Source organism: Lonchura striata, chromosome 1 (genome assembly GCF_050655825.1).
Source record: "Lonchura striata isolate lonStrDom1 chromosome 1, ASM5065582v1, whole genome shotgun sequence".
Lineage (NCBI taxonomy): Eukaryota > Metazoa > Chordata > Aves > Passeriformes > Estrildidae > Lonchura > Lonchura striata.
The window spans coordinates 11186306-11209599 of record NC_140703.1 but is presented as its reverse complement, the minus strand read 5'-3'; the positions used below and the strand labels follow the sequence as shown (position 1 = coordinate 11209599).

Here is a 23294-nt window from a genome sequence, read left to right as displayed (position 1 = left end):
CAATGGACAGGTTAACTGTGTGAAAAGAAGACTGAAAAAATATTCCTTCCCAGTCAAAACAATGGAGGACTTTCTACTAACTTTGACTAGCATGACATATATCCAGCCAAACAACAAAAATATATTTTAAAATTCCATTGAAATGTAATTACATTAAAATGTAATACAAATCATTTGTATGTAAACCCTCAGCACTTAGCCCAATGCCCGAAAGGTATGGAAAAAAGGTTATGTCCTTGTTATTTTTTTTTTGGAGTTTCAGGCTCAATTACTGTGACTTTGCAAAAGAGCGACATTAAAATCTGTATAATCCTAAGCACATTATGAAACTTCCCAATCAATTTTCATTTCCCCAAAAAGGGAGCAAGAGCTTTCCTGCCAGCTGCACGAGGCTTTGGTGCAGCGTGCTGCTCCATTATCCGTGCCTGCGCTGGTTTGGAGCTTTGGAGGGCGTAGGAAGGGTACCAGCTGCACAAGGCAGCAGCCACTGCCTGTGCTGGCAGGGCGTGCATCTGTGTGCTGGCTCAGAAGCCAGCACCTTCAACAGGCCAGGTCTAGCTGCTGCCTGGGATTTGGGTCTGTCCCACAGGCAGGCTGGGGTCGGTGCCTGGCGCTGCGGCGGGGCCGAGGTACCCTGTTGATGGAGTGCAGATTGCAGACAAGCCCCGAGGCTTCCACGGTGCCCAGGGAAAACAGCTGGCTTGGGTTTGGCACCGCCTGCCTACCTGCCTGATGTATTTCTGGGAGCTCAGGCTGAATAACTTGGTGGCTTTATTGAGCAGGGAAGAAAGGCTGCTCCTCTGCTGGCAGCGTGCCATTCAGTAACCAGCTCTGCTCCGCTCCGCCGAGAGTCGCGGGCTTTGTCTGGGTGGAAGAGTTGTAAAAGGACAACTGCTGCTCAGGGAACATCCAGGAAGCAGCTGACCTTCACCATGTCCCCAGCCTGGTGCAGTTGACAAGTTCTTTTTCAGTCCCTGAAGAGATTGCTTCTGTTTGTTTTGCAGGGGAAATGTTACTGTGGTATTTGCTTGCTTTTCCTTTAAACAGGCATAAAGCACTCTGAGAAACACTAGATCCATCCTATAAATGCTAACAACTTGCTTTCTGCTGTTTCTGGGTTTTTCATATGAATCAGAAATTCTCATGGTAGTTCAAAATACAGAGATGCAAATAATTCATTCTCATGCTACACAGTGTAAAAGCTGCCATATTTCTATTTCAAGAAACTATAATTAATTTTAATCAGGAATTTACAACCTTATTATTTTTGAAAATCCTAAAAAATTCCTGTCTTCTCCTAGCCTGAGAAGAGAGTACTCTCAACTGTACAAAAGCTGTCAGGAGGTGGGTGTTAACTACTTAGCAAAATGTAGGAGGAATATTGTTTTTACATGTTTTTAGACAAAATTTAGCATATTAAAAAAAATGTGATTTGGAAAGCACATACAGATATGTAAGGTATTCCAGCTGTGGGTAGAGTTTTGCTATTCCTTCCTCTATTTTACTTCTTTGGAAACACAATTGAAATGCTGTTGAACACGGTCATTATTTATGTCAAAAAGGAATTTAGTATTGTTGCTATTATTAATAATAATATTATTATTTCATTTCCCTGATCACAGGTGACCCCTTCAACCATGACATTTACCATGTCTGCTTTGCTATATCAAACTGGTAAGCCCTTGTTAACTCATCAAGGTGAGCTTGAAGCATTGGCTGCATCTCCTCTCGTGGGGAAGGCGTGAGAGTTGCAGTCGACTGTTGCCCAAAGGAGATGGCAGGAGATGAAGCTACTCCTCGGACAGGAGGTGTGGGGACACGATCATCATCTTCTTCAAGCTCATCTTCCATGCCCTGATGTAGGTAGGTCTGAACTGGCAAAGGTGGACACCAACCATCACTGTCATATCTAAAATAAGAACCAAATAAACTTAGTGTGTATCAAAACTCATCTCTGCTGCACAATAGAGGGTGTAGAGGGTATGCAAGAATCCTGCTACAATTGGAAACTTTGCACACAGTGTGTGTTCTAAAATTTGATGAAAATAGGGTCATATTTGCTTAGATTGTCCTTACTGAGTCAGTTTAATTTTCCCACAACTGCTAAGCAACTTGAGCAAGATATGCAACAGAAAAATTGCTGACCCATTATCATATTCATTAATGGTGATTAGATAATATTACACCACAATCAACAATAAAAATGAACTAACTCACTTCCAGGATCATTAACGTAGGAGAATGAATATTGACCTGGACATGAAAATAGCAGCATTCTTAAAAGGTAGAGCAGGCTTTATGCAGTTGCACTTATTTCACAGAATCCCAGAAAAAGATGAGTTGAAAGTGACCCACAAAGATCACCAAGTCCAACTCCTGGCCCTGCACAGCGCCATCTCCAAGAGTCACATCATGAACCCAAGAGCATTATCCATTTACTTCCACCCTCCCCTTTACCTGTCTATACATTTACCATTTGTTTCTGGTTTGGAGCATAAATAAAAAGCTACACTTTCCTCATAAATTCTGGTCTTCCCACTCTGCACACAGGTATCTCCTATGATGTGCAATACATCCAAGTCACAGCAGCACTGACCCCGAGCAGATGCTGTGTCACAGCACCAGCTGATAAGGTACATTAGCACACATGTTGACAGCTCTGCCAGCACCCCACCTCCTAGCCAATCTGTACTGGGACTTACCTAGACTGTGCTACATTTCTGAACACTTTCAATACACCTGCCCAAAGCAAATGGAAATATCAACCACCAGGAGTATTCTTGAATAGCAAATTCTTCTTTCTTCAGACATAAAGGGTGTCCTGGTAGGAGTTTGTGGTTTTTGTTGCCTTATACCAGAGGTGTAAGGGGTGGTGCTATATGTGATCAGGGTTAGAAACAAAAGCTTTATCTTTTATTACCACTTCTTACACAAGTTTTGCCAGCAAGTCAATTCTTTTCAGTCTCTGCACTCATCAGAGGATCTTTCAATTCAGTGTTGTTTTATACTATCATCCTGGGATGCTGTCTCTTAGAGACTCTGGCATCTTTCCAGGTGGATAGGCTTTAGTGACTGTGGTCATTCCCTGTGCATTATCTCCCCAGAGTAATTCCCTAATCTGAACACAACTTCAGTTGTACCCAGCTTTGCTGACAATCACATCACTCAAATCTCAACTGTCTACTTTTTCCCTCTTCAAAACATCCAGTCAGGCAACAGTCCCTTGAGCATCAGCACACATTTCTTCTTAACTCCTAGTGTATTCCAAAATAACTTGGGATACGCAGTTGCCTTTATTTTTTTTTTTCTTCAAAAAACAACCAGGGAACCACAAGCTCTCACAGCTCCTTCACTGTCAAATCATCACACACTCTTAAAGGCCATTTTCCAAGCATCATCTAAGTCACTTTATCTTCTTTCCACCTTCAAGGACTGCTGACAAGGTCTTTTTTTTTTCTGCAATGCAGGCAGGCAGTGCATTGCATGATACAGTTAATTTCTCAAACTGGCTTAAAACTACTCCTTTAAAGCTTCTGATTTGGAAGGAAGGATTTACCAATTTCCCAAAGAAAAATGAATTACTGTCAATTTTCCCAAGGGTGAAACTAGGTTATAAAAAGGCTGGGAACACTGAGATGGAAAAGTTGCAAAACCTGTATTACGAACAGAACATTTATTTTCAGCAAAACCCAAAGACTTCTTAAATTAATTAAACTACTTTTTCCTTATTCAGAAGTCTGTAGTCTGTATTTAAACACACGGATTCAAGACAGCTAAAACAACCTGACCTACTCATCCAAAAGTCCATGGTAATTCACACGTGCATAAATTTAAATCTCCATATATGTAGATATAACCATAAATAGATATACAAACACATACAAGCACAGAAGTGAATATAAAGGCTGCTTCTTAACATCTGGCCTCTAGGAGAGGTTGAGTGATTGATCATTACCATTTTCATAACACAGAGATTTAAGAAAATGTTACATATTCATCCTCAGCAAACAATTAAGATACGACCAGCTGTAATTTGTCTTTCCAAACAATGTTTACTCAGGACATTTGCAACCAAGGCAGAAGGGACCATCCTAAATCATGCTGTGAAAACTGCAGTGCAACAATTCTCTTGCTTCCTTTTGCTCTATCAACCCCATGCTTTGCTATAATGCCTTCTTCTTTAAAAGGGACAGGGGAAAAAGGCACTCCCAGGTGACTTTGCAATGATGAATAAATGAGCTTTGGATGTGCTTGCCTTCTGACCCTGCTCCCTTCAAATCCCCAAATGTTCAGCTTGGTAGCAAAAAGGTTTTTTAGTAAAAAGGTTTCTCAGTGAAAAGATTCTGCACAGGTACTGTACCTTTACCCAAATTTTGTTTGAAATGGAAAGAAGCCCAACCCTGAAGTTCAGGACATGGAGATTCAAGATTTCAGGTACAAGAACCTTTGTCTTTTTAATATAAGGTGTCTGAAAAGCCACAAGTCCTAACCTTAATTTTAGAGAAAAACAAAATAAAACAAAAACCCCAAAAAAACAAAACCAACAAAGAAAATAATAAAAAAGGAAAAAGTAAACCTAACAGAGTACATAGTAACTACACGGTACAAAAGTAATACAGATATAGAAACATCTGGTATCACCATAGTGATTATTGGCCACATCTGTGTTCTTTTTCGTTTTTTGAGTAAATCCAGCATGGTGAAAATACTGCTTTTTTCAAGTACACTTATTGAAATCTAAGTGCCTTAGCTTCATTAGCAATCTCTGATTGTAATTTCATTATAATTAAGACCCTAATAAGTTCTGGTTAACATAAGCCTCTATTTTTCTAATATGTTTTGCTGTATTGTTAGCACTTCTATTCCACAGTAATCTTTTACTATTAAAAAGCCCAATTCATTATGTTAATAGACTTTTTTCCTTCAAAATATAAAATAAAGGTGATAACTACAGGGCACATTCTGTAAAAACTGTGTTTCGTTACACATATTGTTGCAACAAATGACGCTTCCCTCCCTGGAACTCACCAGAAAGAATTTTTTGAAGTAAAAGGTACTATTTCCATAACTTTTCCTAAAGATAGACAATAGGTATCAAATATATTGACATTCAGCAGCTAATATTCCATTTTGAGGTGTAGTCAATATCAAGAAACAGAAATAACCAAATAATATGCTGACTGCCTTTACTGGGTTGGCTCAAGATCATGCATATTACTGGTGAGAAATCAAAGTAAAAGATAATGAGTAAGAAATGAGCATTTCTTTACTGTCAAGTTTACATAAAATCAAGCAACACCGTCTTCTCTGAAAAGGGTGGGACAGGGAGCATGTCAGTTTGGGAGCTACTATAGGAAAAGAGAAACTTAATTGGCACAAATAGGCTCTTTGCTGAGTTTAAACAGGAATCTAAGATATCCCCAAAGCTACAACATTATATAACAGGGCTAGTTGGAGTAAGATATTCACTTTTCCTTCTGCAGTTTATGGAAAAATGGAGGCATATGCCAACCCTAGTGCCTTTGGGAAGAAGATGGTACAGAAGACTGAGTCTAATTTTTCTGTGTAAGGTTAAGTTAGGTGTGGGGTTTTTTATATCACTTGTTATTATGGATTATCTTTTGCAACTTAGCAGTCCACTAGTGCTTATAAGATGATTATTGCTAATCTCTAGTAAGAAAACTAGGTGTCAACATTTTTGAGTTTTTTTGTGTTAATCGTTCCAATGAAACTCACATTTAAATTTAATTGTTATAGGAAGACACAAAGAAAAACAAGTCTCTATTTTGATGCCACCCTCCTTGTTTTATTGCTCTAAACACAGATATTTTGTATCATATTGTGAGAATTTCATTAAACGGTTAAGTTTTTCTGCCTGGAAGGTCACTTTTCCATTGTAATTCACAATATAATTACATCTCCATGTCACTAATTCTAGAATTAAACCACTTTGAATTTGTCATAGATGGAGTAAATCAAAACAAACCAAGAAGAACATGAGTTAAGAAACGTGACTTTTTTTAACCCAGTATGTCCAAGGCAACATAAGGGATGCAGTCTATGATTCTTTCCCTTTTAGCATGTTGAAAACTGCAGAAACAAGACCACCCCCTAAATACAGAAGGACTATTAGTATTGGAAACATCCTCAGAAAGCATGGGCATTGCAGATTCAGTCTTCATCAAAGGTGGACTGTAGCTCCAGATGGAGACTCTAAGTCCAACTTTCAAATTTTTTCTGTGTTTGGTAAAATACACGTTACAAGGTCTTGTTACCACCACTGCTAATGAGACATTACAAAAACCAGAGAAGAGTAATTCAAAACACAATCAGAGGAAAAACTAAGTCTGAACGGTTGTGAACCTAGAGGCTGGTCATTACCTTCTCTTTAAATAACCAGTGTTGATTTGGTGACCAACATTATTCCTTTCCAGCTAAATTACAGATGCTTTATGCAACTGAGGAGTCAAACCCTGTGTCACAAGGGATTTCTCTACAAGGTATTTCCATTTACCTTTAATTCTATTTCATTGTTCTGAAGAAAATCCAAGTGGTTTGCCTTCTATTGCATAATTGTTTTAGTGAAATGGCTGCACACGTGTTTTAGGGATATAAACTGATAAAGACAAAATTATTATATGGTGAAACAATTTTAAATTTATTTTAGCCTCTTATAACAGAATACAGAAGACAATGATTAAATGAACTTTTTGTCTTGAGATTTAAACAACACTCACAATCAGTAAGGTTATTAATTTTCCATTATTTTGAAATTTTAACTAATAACGCCTGAATGGGCCTTAATTTTAAGAACTTCACTGACTAAGACAGTCATTTATTGCTCATTATAAGAGTCAAAGGAGTTGGTATAAACTGAAACAATATGGAATTTTTCTAACTTTAATTATGAAAGTAGTAATGATCAATTCCCACTTACAACTGAGATAATGTTTGAAATATTTTTATTCAGTAAAGCTATTACAATGTATTCTTAAAAATGTTTCATCCTTAGGAAATATTGATTAATCCATGCATTGAAACAGACAGAAATTTGTCCCTGACAGAAAAAATATTCTCAAAGACTCCAACAGAGCTACCCACAGTAAACTATGTTTTTATATACTCTGATTTACCTCCAGAGCTTTAAAACCTGATATATCACATAATTACACTTTATAAAAAGCATTTTGTAATTGTTGTCTGCATAGGAAATGTCTCTTTCCTCTCATTTAGCACTTCTTGTGTGATTTTGTGTCCTTGAGAACAAGTCTGAGCTATGCAAAAATATGTAGAAGGTCCCAGAAACTTGAAAGTTTTTTGAATAATAACAAAAAAAGCCTATAATTAGCATGCCTTCCTCAAATGTGAAATTTCTTCTAAAAGCCGATGAGATTATTATCCATTGTTTGATCTTCAAAAATTAATCCAATTTGGTGGTTTTTTTTTTTGTTCTGTTTGCTCTAATATTTTTAAACATCAAAGCAGTAAAAAAAATACACAGAGCCAGATTATGTCATCCTTACTCACTCTGAGTCCCATCAGCTCCATGCCATCCCAGAATTCAATTAAGCTACCTGTGAAGTGAGATAGTTCTCAGCATGAGAAATCACTGATGCCCTACATGATGATGAAGCAAGGTCACTTATGTTTCCATCTTCAGTCACTATCCAGAGAAGCTATTCAAACATTCCTCCTTCACAGCCTTGAATAAGTCTACAGGATAAGTTGCTCTCTCTTTATTTTTTTTTAAACAAAACAGAATAACATTGTCACTTAGCAAAATTAAAAAAAAAAAAATAGAAAAGGACTCATTTCTGCAAATCACAGATTTTTCTTCAACAGAAAATGAAAAAAAAAAATTACCCTGCTTCTTGCTGATCCACCCCATAGTGCTCCAGCTCTGTGCCTGGAAGTGGCTGCACAGGAGGGGGTGGGAGGGGAACACTGGCCCAGGTTGAACCATTATTTTTCTGGGGCTTGGCAGTATTTTTGTTTTTCTTCTTTTTCCCTCCTTTTCCACCTGCAAATCCAAAAAAAGAAAAATAAAATGTTAGAGCTATAATGTGGGAATAGAGGCCAGCTATTTATGTTTCTTTGTCAGAATTCTGATTCCAGAGCACATGCCCCAAAAAAGATGTATTTATACCTCAGCAGAATCAACATCAACGTGCTAATGCTGTCACAAAGTTATAGGTAATAATAGAATGGAATGGAGAATATTCTGAATATTTACTGAAAATCACTTATTTTTATACCTCTGTACATTTGCACCACAGTAGTGCAGAAACAAGGAAAGACAGGTTTACCTGCATAAGAAATATATTCCCTGATTTATTCAGGTGCACTTTATAACTTCTTGGATTCACTCTTACATAAAATTATAATAAAACATAGCAAATTATTTCAAATGTCAGAATCCACTGTGATTATATTGCAGTTTTGCATAATCACTTTCTGTGGAAAACACAGAGGTTAAGAACACCATCCAAAAATGTCATTGGAGTCAGGACTTTCAAGACAAGAGTAAATTGTCAAAACAAAAGAAAGAGGGTTTTGTTGATAGGAATTTCCTAATTTATGTTTTTCTTAAAAGAGCAGGAAGTCACGTGCAATGTGTTAGGACTGACTGTTTCAACAGATTCAAATATCTTGGTGCACTATGGAGAAGAGGTTCTATTCTGATACACAGCTCTAATGGATGAGGTAGAAATGAAGTGAGCAATGCATTTTGGTTAAACCCTCTGCTCTTCTCTTACTGTCCTTGGATTCACTTCTCCAGCTGAAGCACTTCCATTCATAGGAGAGTGATCTTACAGAGAAAGCTCTCATCCCACTTGGTTTGCTTCTTTTATTTTCCCTGACTTCTTTTGCTTGTCAGGAATTCATTAAGAGGAAGAATGGCTCAACATTTTGAATCTTTTGTCTGCCTGGGGACTCATCTATTTTTTGGAGCTCTGTTGTGGCTTTCAAACTCTTTGTTGGGTAGAGGAATGGTTTGTCAGATGCCTTTTCAGTGGGGTACCCAGCTGCTCTCACTCATCCCTGGCCTGTTGCAGAAAGCACTCTAATCCATCTCACCTACTTATGTCCCCTGATGATTTATAATGATCAGCCAAAAAAAAGTGAGAATTTTCATGTGAAAATGAATCAATGAATCAAGAAAGCCACAACTGACTGGTCAGGGAGGGTGGCATGATGTGCACTGGCAGGCACCATCCTCTGTGCCATGGTTCCAACTTTAGGCACAGAGAAACACAGAAGGAGGTGAAATTCCAGCAATAGAGACAAGCCCCTGTCATGAGACTTTTCATCTGTGAAACAGTGGCTTTCTTCTGTTACCTCCAAACATCAGCAGGATGAAAACAGGAACAAATAGAGAGGGAAGAAAAAGGTGGTTCTGTGACTCAGAAGCAGCCACGACTTCTCTTTTCACCTCCTGTTGTATCTGCTAGAGACAGGCAACAAGCCCAGCAATATTTCTAATTGACCTGGCTGGCAGCACATTGCAAGTGAGACTTTGCTTTCCAGTACTCAATTCCAGACCAAAGCTCTTCCTTCCTTTTTTTGGAGTATTTATAGTAAGTCCAGCCAAGATCCTGTGATTCATTATGTATGAACTGAGTGGATGTTACTTCTATTAGGATGGAAAACAGGCTCTTCCTTCTATTTGTAGCCTGGCAGAGTGGGCAGCTTTCTTGAAAAGGGAAAGAACATTTTGACTGGTGAAAATAAACCCCATGACAGTGGAGACAGAGGAACAAATATATGTACCTTCTGGAGGGAAAGTGAAGCTTTCAAAGCACAGGTAGGGCAGAAAATGGGGAATTAGAAATAGGGTCACTGAACAGTGCAAAGGAAGTAGATTAGTTTTAATTTGTGGGACATGGAGAAATATTTTAAAAATCATCAGGAGTAGAAGCCAACAAGAACTAAGGCAAGTGGGTCTGCCTTAGGAGAAAAGCACATGAATGGTTTTTATGTTACAGGAGGAATTAAACTAGGAACACACAGAGAAAGGAAATGAAAACAACTTCAGCTTAGAGATTAAGTTGAGGTGGAGAGGAAGATTTTGGAAGTGTATCATCTTGATGATCTTAGGAGACTGGTAAAATGTAGGTTGACATGTGGAGTGATAATATGGGAGTGAGCCACTTGGATTTTGGGAGTTTCAAGGAGAGAAATTAGAGATAATGGAGATATTAGGAGTGAAGCAGAGAGACAAGGGACTTGTTTAGATGAAGAAATGGAGGAAGGGAACTCCAAGGTCATTGCTGGTAGGGGAAAGCAGCCTACACTGTACAGTTGGGCAGGAGATTTCTCTTCTGCCCCCATAGGCTAAACTCCACTGTCAGACTGGTGGGACAGACACCGAACATATAAAGCCTGATTTGTGTTTGAAAACTGATGCACCAAAGCCTTATTTTCCCATAGCAACAATGCCTGATGCTTCAATGTCTCCTCACACTGAAATTCAATTATATTGTTTAAATCTCTAGGTGAATCGGGAGAAAGAATTTGCCAGTTGGGCTACTTATCCTAGTACAGACATCATCTGTGCAAACTATAGCTATAAAATTTCCCTGCCTCATAAAACAGTTGAGGTTTTAGCTGTTTTCCATTCCACAGTGGGACAGGAATTCTCGTGATATTCATGTAAGAGAGATAGAAACTTAGTCAGAATAATAAGTACTGAGATAGAAACTTAGTCAGAATAATAAGTACTACTTAAAGTACTAACCAAGGAAATGAGAGAAGAAATCCCTGCTCACCCTGGTGGGGACTACGTAATCAAAGCTGGTCTCTGACTCCAGTGATGCTCTAATTATCAGACTATTTGAAGGTCTCCCCAGTTTCTTGAGTATTACAGACATAATTATCCTATATCAAAGGCATAATTAGTGGGCAAGGGAGAGCAAAATACTGACTCTGCAGTCCAACAATCTGGCACTCATCTGAGCACTGGGGCATCCAGTTGTGAGCTGCCTTGGTCACAAGAAGACTGCCCTGGCCATATGACTGATTATAAAGTTTCCCAGTGTCATCAGCAAATTCACTTCTGAGAAACACTACACAGAATCATGTTGCATTTGAAATATTTGATAAAAGTCCAGCCTTTGATCAAAGGGTATTTTCCAGTGACACTTCCTATTTTCTGAGAAAACTCTTAGGCAGCCTTAGCTGTCAACATATCTAAAGTGTGATATTGCCCTCTGATACCTGACATATATGTACCCCAGCACATCAATTTCTGCATTTTCATGCAGCCTGAGGAGCAAGATGATTTCCTAAGCTACTTGTCAATATATCTCACATGCAAGGAACAAGAAACTTTATTGAGGTATTTCAGCTTCCAGATACCTCTCTGACAATGCCATAAGCCTATTTTTTGGTCTCAGACAAATCAGCTAATGCCTGGAGAAGGCAAGACTTGCAAACACATTTGGCTATCTGAATCATGAGCCAATGATAATAAGCGTCTTATCTCAAGATTCAGTTTGAATAGTCATTTAAATTGACATAAAGAAGCCATTTCTAGGTTTGGCCTGTTACTGGGAGGACTGATCCAGCTTAAAGTGGAAATTCAAAAGGCTGTGGATATATACTGAATTTCAAAAGTAAATTCTTTCAGTGCTCCCATATTTCAGCTAGGTGAAATCACAGATTTTCATCTTAACTGTTGCCTTTTCAGTTTTTGTCTTGACAAAAAAAAAAAAAAGGACAACTGTACATAACATAAGCAACAAGTAAGCAAAATTAAAGAAATCAAGAAAAAAGGTGTGCTCAGATATAATACACAACCACATGTACTATGATCATTTTCATCTGATGAAAATGCATCATATTTCCAATAGAACATGCAGCACACACATAAAATTTACATCCTGTTTGTATGTAAACTTGGCACAATTTGTTGAAACCCCAGTCACCTTTCAGGGCCCTACAACTATTTCCAACCTGCTTCACTGAGGAACAGCATTTAGAAACAGCTTGTGGGAGTGGGATATCTGTTAACAACTCAACAAAAATAATAATCTCCTCATGAAGTTCAGTGTGGGGAGACCTATAAACTGAGGATGGATGCAGAAATAAATTTGCTCCGCAGATTGTGACAGGGAAAGGATGTGACAAGGCGAGGCTGGCAGCTGCGCCGACAAAGCGCCACATGGAAGCACTCTCCAGTTATCTCCAAGTAGGTTCTGCAAAAGGCTTTTTTGTTTCAGTAGAGTCCCATGTGGCATTGTTGGCTGATGGGCAGGAACTCTCATGGCTATCCTCAACTGGTGCCTGGGGGATCTTCTGCCTCCCTGGCGAGCCGCTCGCCAACACCCCTCCGTCCCTCGCTCCCCTACGCACGGCGATGGAACCAACCTGAGAGGCTGCCACTCCTTTCGGAGCTGTTGTGGGAGCTGGTGGTGCTGAAATCCTGTGACTGGTTGTGTGGCAATCTATTAGCCAGTCCCTCAGCCACCCGGTAGTCAGGGATGTAAAGCAAGGCTAAGGGTTAAACGGCAGAGGTCACAGTGGCATCGTGGGATTAGTTGACAGCACAAGCACATGCGACACATGCAGTTAGCAAGTCAGAGGCAGATGGGGTGGGGTGGCAGGTTTTAACTTGGTTATTTTTAAAGGTACACCTACCCTAGCCTAATGGAAGACAGATGGCTTGGTGACTAGTACAGGACAAAGAGCATTAAAAGCACAGTGCAATGTATTTTGTGATCAGGTGAGGTTCAGCACACATGCAAGGTGTGCAAGCATTAGTTCAGGTCAACATGAACAGTGTCTCACAGAGCTAAAAAGAATTTTCTAATTCATGCACAGATGACACAGAACACAAAGCCAAGGGCTCTGGAAAATAAGAGCTGTAATTACCATTGTTGCCTTTGCCTTGGTCTGGGAGAGAGTAACCAAATCCCATGAGGTCATTTTTTTGCTGAATTGAGCTTTTCCACTGCGGATCTGGTAAATCGACAGCCAGCTCGTGGATGCTGTTGGAATGCAGGATTTGGGTGGTGGCATATGGTGTAGCCTGCGTTATTTGACTGGAGCTGTTGTAACTGGTTTTGGTGGTGAAGTCGATGCTGCTGTAAATGGCTCCGTCAGAAAGCATGGTAGCGGTTTTATCTCCTTGCCCTGGCACTGGTGGCAGCACATCTGTGGAACGAAACAAATCACTGATGCACAGCAAGCCTGGAAGTACCAAGGTTTAAGCTGAGAAATAAACGTGTCATTTTGCACGTTTGCATTTTGGCTGAGACAGGTCCATGAGCCAGCGAAGGGAAGATGATGTACAACCATCGCCAAGCTATCAGCAGCTGTGACAGGCCTACCACTTGTCCTTCACGTCTCACTGCCTAAAACCATCTCTTTTTTTTCCCATACCTTCAACTGTGAAAGTGAAGTTTGGAATATTTCTCTACTGAAGAATGTTTTCAGTTGTTCACTCTATGGCAGAACCAATGAAACTGTCTGGGCTTCGGGGAAATTATGAAAGGAGATAATTTACAAATCAAGGGAACTTGCCCAGAAAATAGGTAGAAAACCTCTCAAAGTAATTTTTTAAGGAAATCACCTTGATTTCCTTGAAACTTTTTGCATCAGGTTATCTCATTTTCCTTTTGACATTAGCCAGTACATTTCTTCTTTTCAACAAAAGAAAAACCTGACAAAAACAAGTTATTTCTTATACATGAAAGAAAATCTGATATTCTGAAGGGATTTAGGTGATCAGTCCCTCAAAATGGTGAAGCAATGTTGATAATAAAGAACAACTTGTTCAAAATCTCCAGTAAATTTACCTGAAAGCCATTAGAGCATATTTAACAAAATATCTGCAGAGTTTTCTCAATATTTTGAATCCTATCCCACACTGCAATTTGTATCTTTAATCAGTTTCATTGGCAGTCTCTCTCCTTACTAAACACTGAAGTGACCTTTCCTGGTGGAATACTAGATCTAGAAACTGAGACTGTAAAGTGTGAAGAATCTAATGAAGACTGGCATGATGTCCCAAGGAGAACCACAGCTTAGCAGATAACCCTCCCTACTGCTCTCTCAGAGGTCAATATCTCAAATGGTACTATTTTTACAATTTATTTAGACTCTGAAAAGTTGAATCAATTCCAGAATGTACTTCTTTTAAAAAAATCCTTCATTTATATGCCATTTTCTTTCTACAGCCAGATGGCAGATACAGGTTCCAACTGTTATATCATACTTGAGATAATGCATACTCCTATAGTGAGGATGTTCAGATACTATTCTAGGGATCACAGCCATTTTTGTGTACCTTAAGCCCCAGAAAGAAAAGAAGATTCTTGCACATAGTGAAAGGTTTAAGCTCAGTTCCAAACTCAGATATGGGTTTTGTGCAACCTCAGGGAATACATTTGTTCTCACTGTCTCAAAGACTTATCCAGCAATGAGATGTGACACCATGGTCTCCTTACAGTGATTTGGTATTTTTTGTTTGCTTTAGCTGGTTTTTTTTGGGTTTAGTATTTTCTTTTCCTGGGATGAACATTTAGATCACAGAACTATTTTCTTTTGCATTCAGGTGTGCTACAGGGAACATTTTAACATTTTAACATTTTAACCCTAATAGCATTTTTTGTCTCAGGGCATATATATATATATATATATATATATATAATAAATTAATATTATAATTATAATTATAATATAAAATTATATAATTATAATTAATAATTATATATATAACATATTAACATTATATATATTTATATAATATTAACAATAAATATGATAATAGCAAATGCTCAGCAGAGACACAGCAGAAAGAGATCAAATTTGGGTCTAAACCAAATGATCTGGTTTTGCATACAGCAGAGAAATGGGTGCAATCAAGTATGTAAAAGATCTTAATCGTATTAACTTATATCTGCAGATAAATTGCAGGTGCAAAAAAAATCCAATTAATGCAAACTATAGCCCATATTTTAAAATCATGCTGTTACTATCTGCACCTATACAATGTGCTTTCTAGTGGCAGTATACAAACAAAAATGCATTTATGTGCAAATGCAGCATGAGATGTGAGAGACAAGTGCAGTCCTATCTTTCTTGCATTTCATCCACAATATGAACATTTCTTCTTTCCACAATTGGTTCTGTCAAAGTATAATGGCTTGAAGTTTAGTAAATAAATTCTGTTGTTGATGTATAAAGTGAAGTAAATCCAGCTTCTGTTGGATTTGAAGACTGAAGGAAGTAAAAACTAGCAAAATGCTCATCTCTGAAGTACTCAGACCTACATCTGTCTTTTAGTGCATATTTCTGGCAACTAAAGAGGTAGCATCTCTATACAGTCATCTTAAAATGGAGAACTATTCATGTGTACACACTTGAAAGGGAAGTTGCATAGCTGCACACCAGCCAAGGACTTTCAGTCATTCTTACTGATAAGCTGAGGTTCTCCAGACATTCTGGGAATTTTCAGTGCAAGCAGGAATTACTTTTTTGACCTCAGTGACATGTGTACATTTAAGCACTCAAAGAGTTATTAAGTAGAGATTTTAAAGTTCCATAGCCACTGAGTAAGTGTCAAGTGTGATTTTCCCAGCAAACTGTCATAGCAAAAACACCACACTGTACATTTCAGACCAAAGATGAAGACACACTTCCCATTGGAAGCTTCCCTCAAAACTCTCCAGAATCCAACTTTTGGTTGTAACTCTTGAGATGAATGAAATAGTGCTGAAATACTTGTGCAGGGAAGCTCTTTCTTGCTGTCTTGGAGATGCAATACCATTTTGTGGCCTTACATGACTCCAAGTCTCACCTGTGCTTCCTACTCACAGCCTTTCTCTCAAAAGTCTATCTAGGACAGTGGATCTCACTCTTAAGGGAAATTTTAGGACTGCTGGCATCAGCTTCTGAGTTTCCAGGATTAATGATATCACCCTATTCTTTTAAAATTTTTACAGAACTTTTACGTTATCACAGACTTTTTAACCAGTAAAAGAGGCCCAAACTCCATCTTAATAGTTAATATTCCATCTCTGCATGTTAAAATACCTCCAATCAGTCTTTAATGCAGAAACATCTAATCTCAGTTGCTGAAACAGATAGGGATAAGTGATCCCAAACCACCCAGAATAAAAGTTTCAGCTCAACTGTAAAGATCATAGGTGGAATTAAGCTACAGGATTTTAAAATGCAATTTGTATCTCTTGCATGAATTTGGACCTATGCCTCAAGCACACTGAGGCCAAAAAATTTTTAAAAAATGCTTCCAATTTCAGTTGTATAGAGCCAAATGCTAAAAGAAAATGGTAATTTTTCTGTATTACATGGATTTAAGAAAAGATGGAAAAGAACTGAAGTGTTTTATTTTCAAGATATTCACAACAAAGAAGCTGGCAGAAATTCAATTGCCTTGTAAATATTATCCAAAGTTTTGCTTACTTTTAAATATTTTTGACAAGAACTTTATAATGTTTTTATACAAAATATAAATCTAGTGTGTTTTGTTGTAATTTTAAGTCAAAGTAGTGAAACCACAGGCAAGGGGCTTTTCATGGGAATGTATATCCAGTATGATAGATAGTCTTCAGAAGCAAATTCTGACCAGCATGCAGAATTAGCTGTGTTCTCACAGAAACCAAGGAAATAACAGAGAGATATTACTGTGAATATTACTATGACTTCGAAAAATTTCAATCCTACATCTTAAAATTCCCATTTGAGTTAAATATTTTAATTAAATAACTCCTCTAAAAATTCCTTCCTCATTGCAACAATATATCTTTACCTCACACCTCCAAAAGTGTCTCTCAAGTAAAATGTAAACAAACCCCTAAAAGATCTAAATGGTTGCCTCTTATGTATCCCTTCCTCCAATGAAAAAGAAAGTTGCTTAAGACTTTTGAGGTTTTCTTCACAGATTATGGTTGAGACTGAGAGTAGGACCCTGAGAGCAGGAAGAGAATGAGCAAGGTGACAGCAACAAAATTCTGGTGTCCTCCTGCTGAAGGAACATCTTTCCTGCATCTCCAGAGTTCTCCTCTGCTCTTATGGACATCCTCCACCCCTGGCTATACTGCCCTTCATGGTACATTGCTCATCTCCACAAAAAAGGGAATGAGGTTGAGACACAAATACATTTCTCTTGACATCATAAACAGACCCTGTCTCACCACTGTGGGGCAAATTACAAACCAGACCTACATTTTTAAAAAGTAAAAAGAGATAAAGCAAAAGGAACATTTTAAAGTCAATTTCAATCAAATATAAAAAGAAAGAAACACATAGAAAGAACTATAATGTTAAAAATATTATGCAGTATTCGTCATAGATGTTAACTAATGGAAGCTTATTTTATGATATCGGGTGACTTAACAAAAGGAAACCTACCTCCACGGCCAAAATTCCCAAGATCATTTGGTCCACTAGTGCTGTTATTTACTGGCAGACTTGTGGCAGGCCAAGAGTCTGCAAGCCAAGGATAACTGGGGTCACTGGCATTCAACAGACCTGGTCGACTGAAGCAGAATAAGAAAAAGAGATATATACACACAAATATATATATATATATATATATATATATGAAATAACAATACCTGTGAGATAAGTAATGGAAGAGGGCATATTACTGTTCTTCTATCACCATAGGTAACTAACAATTTAGGAGACTTTAATTTATTTCAAATTACAATTGTATAGCCTTTGATGATTTAAAGACCTTGAGCAGTTAATTAAGGTTATATACAAATCAACTTTGTCAGTAGAAGTGGGACTTGGCATCCGTGGTGACTCTGCCAGAATCCAAATGAACTCCGTTGTCTGTGTGAAACAGGAGTTAGGCAGCACCATCATGGGATCCTACGCCAGGGCTGAATGATAAATTACCACCTCGAGGGAGCCATCACTCAAACTGATTGCTCCATATCAGCCATTTCCAGGACTTTGGGCTACTATTTCTTCCTTCCCTTGCATCCCAAATGCATGCCTGTCATCTACAGGCTGGTAACTCTTTCTTTGAGCACTCTTGGATGGTTTAGAGGCACACAGGTTTGAGGAGGAATAATGAAAAGTCCACAGCTATCTCTGTGTGCCACTACTGCATGGCTTTAATTTCCCTGCAATTCCCACTTTGAGAGCAGCGTCAAACAGGGATCATGGTGAAAGAGAAGGCACTCTTGGGCCACGAGGCACCACGTCTCTCTCACCCCAGGATAAACAGAAATTTAGCAAGGCAGGTGGATTGTTTGTATTTGTGTCCAGCAGGGGAAACAAATGGTTTGCTGCAGACACCCTTTTCTCCCACACGAAAACAAACAGGCGTCCGTAGTTCCGCAGTTTCCCTGGGTTATTAAAGCACTCGTGAAGTTGGAGCAGCATCTCCCATCACTGAGCATTACAGACCCCCGCCTGGAACAATCCCTAAGAGAAACATTGGTTTCTATGGAAACAGCTATAACACGGCCCAGCCGCATTCTTGCCACATCTACTCGCTCTCATTAGGCCTAATCTCTTTTTGCTAAAATATTGATTAAACAGGAGATTGGAAGTTATTACCAGGGCCTAATTACAATCTCCATATTGGCAAAGGGAAAATAGATGAGGATATATGGGCCCGTTATCAGCTTTTATCAATTTCAATTGAGTAGCCAAAGTTGTGGAATCCAGTCCTATCAATCTACAGCCTATTCATCATCCATGAATCATTTATTTTGTGATCGATTAAGTGTAATTGTTCACTCACAGCAATTTAGGGGGAGCCAATAAGGAGTCTTAAACAACAGCAACTTCATTTGCTAATGTCTAATTAATGCAATAAACATCCCAGTAACAAATGAACACATTCTTTTTGATATTTACTACTCATTTCTTCCAGGACATCTGGGAGATATGAAACATCTGGGCTTGTTTCTTCCAAAGTGCACAACAGATAGGTCATTAAACCTTGTGGTAAACTACTTAACTCCTCCTAGTGCTATCAGTCTTCCCAATGATGGGCTATGACCCGAGTGCATCACCTATAGCATTTTTCAGATCCCTTACTTTAAGAATAAACGCAGTGGAAAGACCTTTATACAAAGAAACATACCTTCCATTGCTCATTAGTCCTCCATCTCCCCTTTGGAAGGTGACTGTGTTTTGGTTGTAAAAACAAAACAAACAAACATACACACACACACACACATATAAGACAGGGAAAAATCAATTAGTAATAATTAAAAGTAACAATTCAAACTGCTCAGTGTCCGAGGTCAGAGGTCTCTTGGTATCATCCCATAATAAAGTACAGAAATGACAAGAAGAGGCTCAAGCACATTGGGGCTACAGTTCATTTAGGATTTCACTGCACATTACTGATTGACAGCACGTTACTGATTGCTCTGTACCTTGCAAGGCAAAGCAGCCACTGAGCAAAAGGCCTGAATTCACCACATACAAGACCCCTTCACACGACTTTGCATTGCAAGTTTGAGCCATGTGATCAAATTGTTTTCTTGGCATGCTTCTGCTTCAGCACATAATGACATTGCACCAGTGAGTTAATAACATCATGTCGTAATGCAGTAATATAATGTCACCACACAAATATGTCATTTCCCAGGACAAACACAAAGAGGTGGCAGCTCTATTACAGCTGAAGGGATGAAAAAAAGCATCAGCTGCACCTCTTCCATTAGAAGTACAGTATAAGAACTAGCACCCACACATAAATGCATACATGCCAGTGTCACCAGGAAGAAAAAGTGTTTCCAGTCTTCCATCCATGGGGATGCCAAGGACATAATCAGAGGGAGACAATTGCTTTTATCTCTCCATTCATGGGTATTTGACAAAAAACAGCCTCTCCCTTATCTATCTATTAACAGGATTACATTTCAGGGCAATATATGTAAACCCACATTACTGGTGAGATGCTAATTGACAACATTTGATGATCTTTTCTGAAACACTGAAAAAATATTTTGAATCAAGGCCAACAGACTACTCTGGTTCTCAGTGGCAATATCCCATTATTTATTGTCAGGCATAGATAAGGCAGACTATTAAATTATACCAATGTCCTGGACACCTGCAGCCTTAAAGGGCTCTGACTGGATGAGGGTTTGAATTTCAGTAAGAATGGAAGAGTTTGTGACCAGTTTAATTTAAAATAGACTTGCATTTGGAAATACTATTTACCTTTGTAAAACAGTTTGTCCCATCAGTAAATTGTAGCTCCCAGAGTATTTGCAAGATTTTCTGAGTTTTAGTCCAAACTACACTAGCTCAGGATTAGGCTTTCTATTATACACTATTCTAATCAGACAAAATGACTACAGCCAATAGAAATTCGGTGTTCATTAAAAAAATAAGCAATTACATAAAGCCATGGGGAAAACTCTTCTGATACCTTATAGAATCCTTGTTACTTTATTAACTCCTAGTGTACATTCAGCAAAGGGGACAAAACTGGCCCCTCTGGAAGCTCTGCTGAAGAATAGTAGGGTGATTAATTACCCTTCACTGCACAGCAGACTAATACCAATATCAGAAAATCACTGCAGTCATATGTCACATCAAAATGGTTAATAGCTGAATTTTGAAAGGGTGTAATCAAACCAATTAATGAAAAGAAAATCAAAATGCAAGTATGGAAAGTACTAAATAAAGGTCTGCTTTGAAAAACAAGACATGGTAAAACATTGTGGGTAATTAATTTTAGAGGCAATGCTGCTTTCATTTACGTGATATCTAAAAGGCTGTCAAATGACTTCCACTCGTTGTTTAAAAGTGAATAATCTGAAGTGCTGTGCATATCATATGTGATTATGCAAAGATGTGGGTACTGCCTGGCTTTGTTTCCAAGTAGCTTGGTCAGTAGTATATTACATGCTGTTTCCTTCCTCCTCCTCTCCTCCAAATTTAATACTTGATTTCTCCAACTTTCTGCATTTGTCAAAGTGATAAAAATAAGGAAAAAAAGAAACAAAGGCTTGTTTGATAACAACCTTTATAAATAAAGTTTACAGATGTAAGGGAATTGCAGTAAAACATATTTTCTGAAAACTGCTTGGATTCATGCCCTTGTTTAGACTGTCATCTACCAGAAATTATTTGAGGTAATTTTGTTGCCACTCGTATAGCAAGTACAGTGCATGTCATATGAAAGAAAAAAAGAATCACAACAATATTTGTGATCTACAAAGTATTTATATCCTTGTGTACTTTTATAAAGCAAAGCTAAAATGAAGGAGCTAGCAGGTGATTTCAGCAAAGTTTGCCTGACATATTTTATTTTCTGTGTAGGCAGGTATGGAAAAACTCCCAGGCATGCCAAGAAAATTCCATCATGCAAACATTACATGGAAATCTCTTTTCTAGAGCCATAATTCCTGCAGGTTGGCTGTGGCATAAGAAATTAGAGATTGTTGAGAAAAAAACAAGGATTACAGAATTTCCTCCTTTTTCTTCCATGTGTCCTGGTGGTAGGAACTGTTTCCTGTATTTTTTTTTTTTTTAATTTCCTGTGTTAAATCATCTTACACCCTCCCAATATATGCATCATCTTTAGAAGAAAGGTTCAGCTTGCAGTGATATTGTTTTTCCTAGGGAAGACTGAGTCTTGTTTATGTGATGTGTATGGAGCTGGGAAGGAAAACAGGTTTTTTTGTTTACCCTTCACCCTGTACATCAATGTATGCACGGTTAAAATCTCAATGACAAAATAAACCCAAAAGCATTTTATTTATTTAATGTGCTTGGTGTAAAATGCTTTGGAATATCAACTAAGCTTGCCAAAATTCTTCTTGAAGTGTGGCCATGTCACTGGGATGCTACAAAACCACCCCAAATTCCTGATGCCATCCATAAATGGGCTACCTGAGGCTGGATAGAGAAGGTGCCTTTCTTTTAGCATCAATGTTGTGAAAGACAAGACAGCTAACAACAGAAGATATGGTCAGGCTGCCAAAAAAAGCACTATGTTTATCATTCCTGCCATGCATTTTGTCAGCATTTTTTCCTGCAGTTTGATTTCTGCAATTACAAAACAAGTCTAAACGCCCGAGCAGGAGCATACTTAATGCAATGCAGGCTTGTAGATGTCACTGTAAAAATAAAACACACAGACAGCTGGTTTTATTCATCCTGTCGCCACTTCAAAAAGCAGCAGAGCAATTTCAAGGGGCAATGTAAGAGGAGGGAGGGAAGGATGTCCCTATCACTGACCCACCTATCTTCCTTGCTTTTTATCACCAAGGAAGCAAAAAAGCTCTTTCAGCAGTCTTTGCATCTGATACATGTTCTTAGAAAGGCTGAAGACCTGCAGGGATGAGATTGGTTTTCAAAAGAAGATGAAAAAATAACCTCTGCATAGAGAGATTTTGAAGGAATCCCCACCAGCCTATACTTCAAGGACTGCAAAAATGCAGAAATATAATCCAAAGTGCATTTTAAATGCATAAATATTTCAGGAAATTATATTGTATATATTTGTATGAAAACCAGCATATGTTAAGGAGCTTTTCACATGCTTTTTATTAAATATATAAGGAGGTACCAAAACCATTTACTAATATTATCTGACAAGATTAAACTTAATCTTCACGCCTGCAAGAACTGGAAAAATTTGAATGCATAGTAAGTCAACATTCTGAGCCAAGGAATCTTTAGAAAGCTTTAGAAAGCTTTCTGTATGCCTATCTCTAGTAGGCCACATTTTCCTACTGCAAATGAAAACTTTAATGTTGCCAGCCAAGTCCATTCCTTTTACTGATAAGCTGTTCCTCAAATATGAATGTAGATTAATCCTCTTTTAATAAGCATTAACTCAGAACAGATAATCAGCACATAAAAATTCCATCAAATCTTCTGTCTACCTTTGGATGATTCTGTCATATAGTTTATCCTCATTTAACAGTTTCAGGAGTTGCACATAAAATATGTAAAATTCTACGATTCTCTATTTTTAATTTGTTTTCTGTTTACTGGGTTTTATAAAAATCTTTAATCCCAAGGAGCACTAGTCACTAAATAAGCTTAGCTATTCATAAGTTAAAATACATATTTACTTTTATTGCATGACTGATTGCCTAGACACTTGAAAACACCTGGATACACTGGTGAGTGGGTACTGGCACAAGTTTGAGAGTACAGGAAAGATAGTTGTTAAAAAAAACCAAACAAAACCCCCCAAACAAACAAATAAACAAACCCTAAAAATACCCCACCCAAACAGTGCAGCAGTATTTTAGTTTTCACACAAATTCACATAAGTGAGACCAATCCATCCTTTATATTACAGGAGAAATGGTTGAAAAGGCATGACAGTT

The 23294-nt window shown here is 38.1% G+C and overlaps 1 protein-coding gene across 14 annotated transcripts in view; it reads right to left on the bottom strand.

Annotated features, from left to right (window-relative positions):
- ROBO2 (roundabout guidance receptor 2) overlaps positions 1 to 23294 on the bottom strand; it is a 1020426-nt gene that overhangs the window by 35020 nt on the left and 962112 nt on the right. For 7 of the 14 annotated variants that reach the window (XM_085589808.1, XM_085589815.1, XM_085589834.1 and 4 more), the window contains 6 exons: positions 19073 to 19115; positions 17377 to 17504; positions 12874 to 13155; positions 12370 to 12495; positions 7864 to 8020; positions 1649 to 1909 (listed from right to left, as the gene is read on the bottom strand). In XM_085589808.1, coding sequence (XP_085445934.1) covers positions 1649 to 1909; positions 7864 to 8020; positions 12370 to 12495; positions 12874 to 13155; positions 17377 to 17504; positions 19073 to 19115 — 997 coding nt within the window. The remainder of the gene's footprint in view (positions 1 to 1648; positions 1910 to 7863; positions 8021 to 12369; positions 12496 to 12873; positions 13156 to 17376; positions 17505 to 19072; positions 19116 to 23294) is intronic. The other 7 variants (XM_085589857.1, XM_021532366.3, XM_085589864.1 and 4 more) reach the window with 1 other exon arrangement.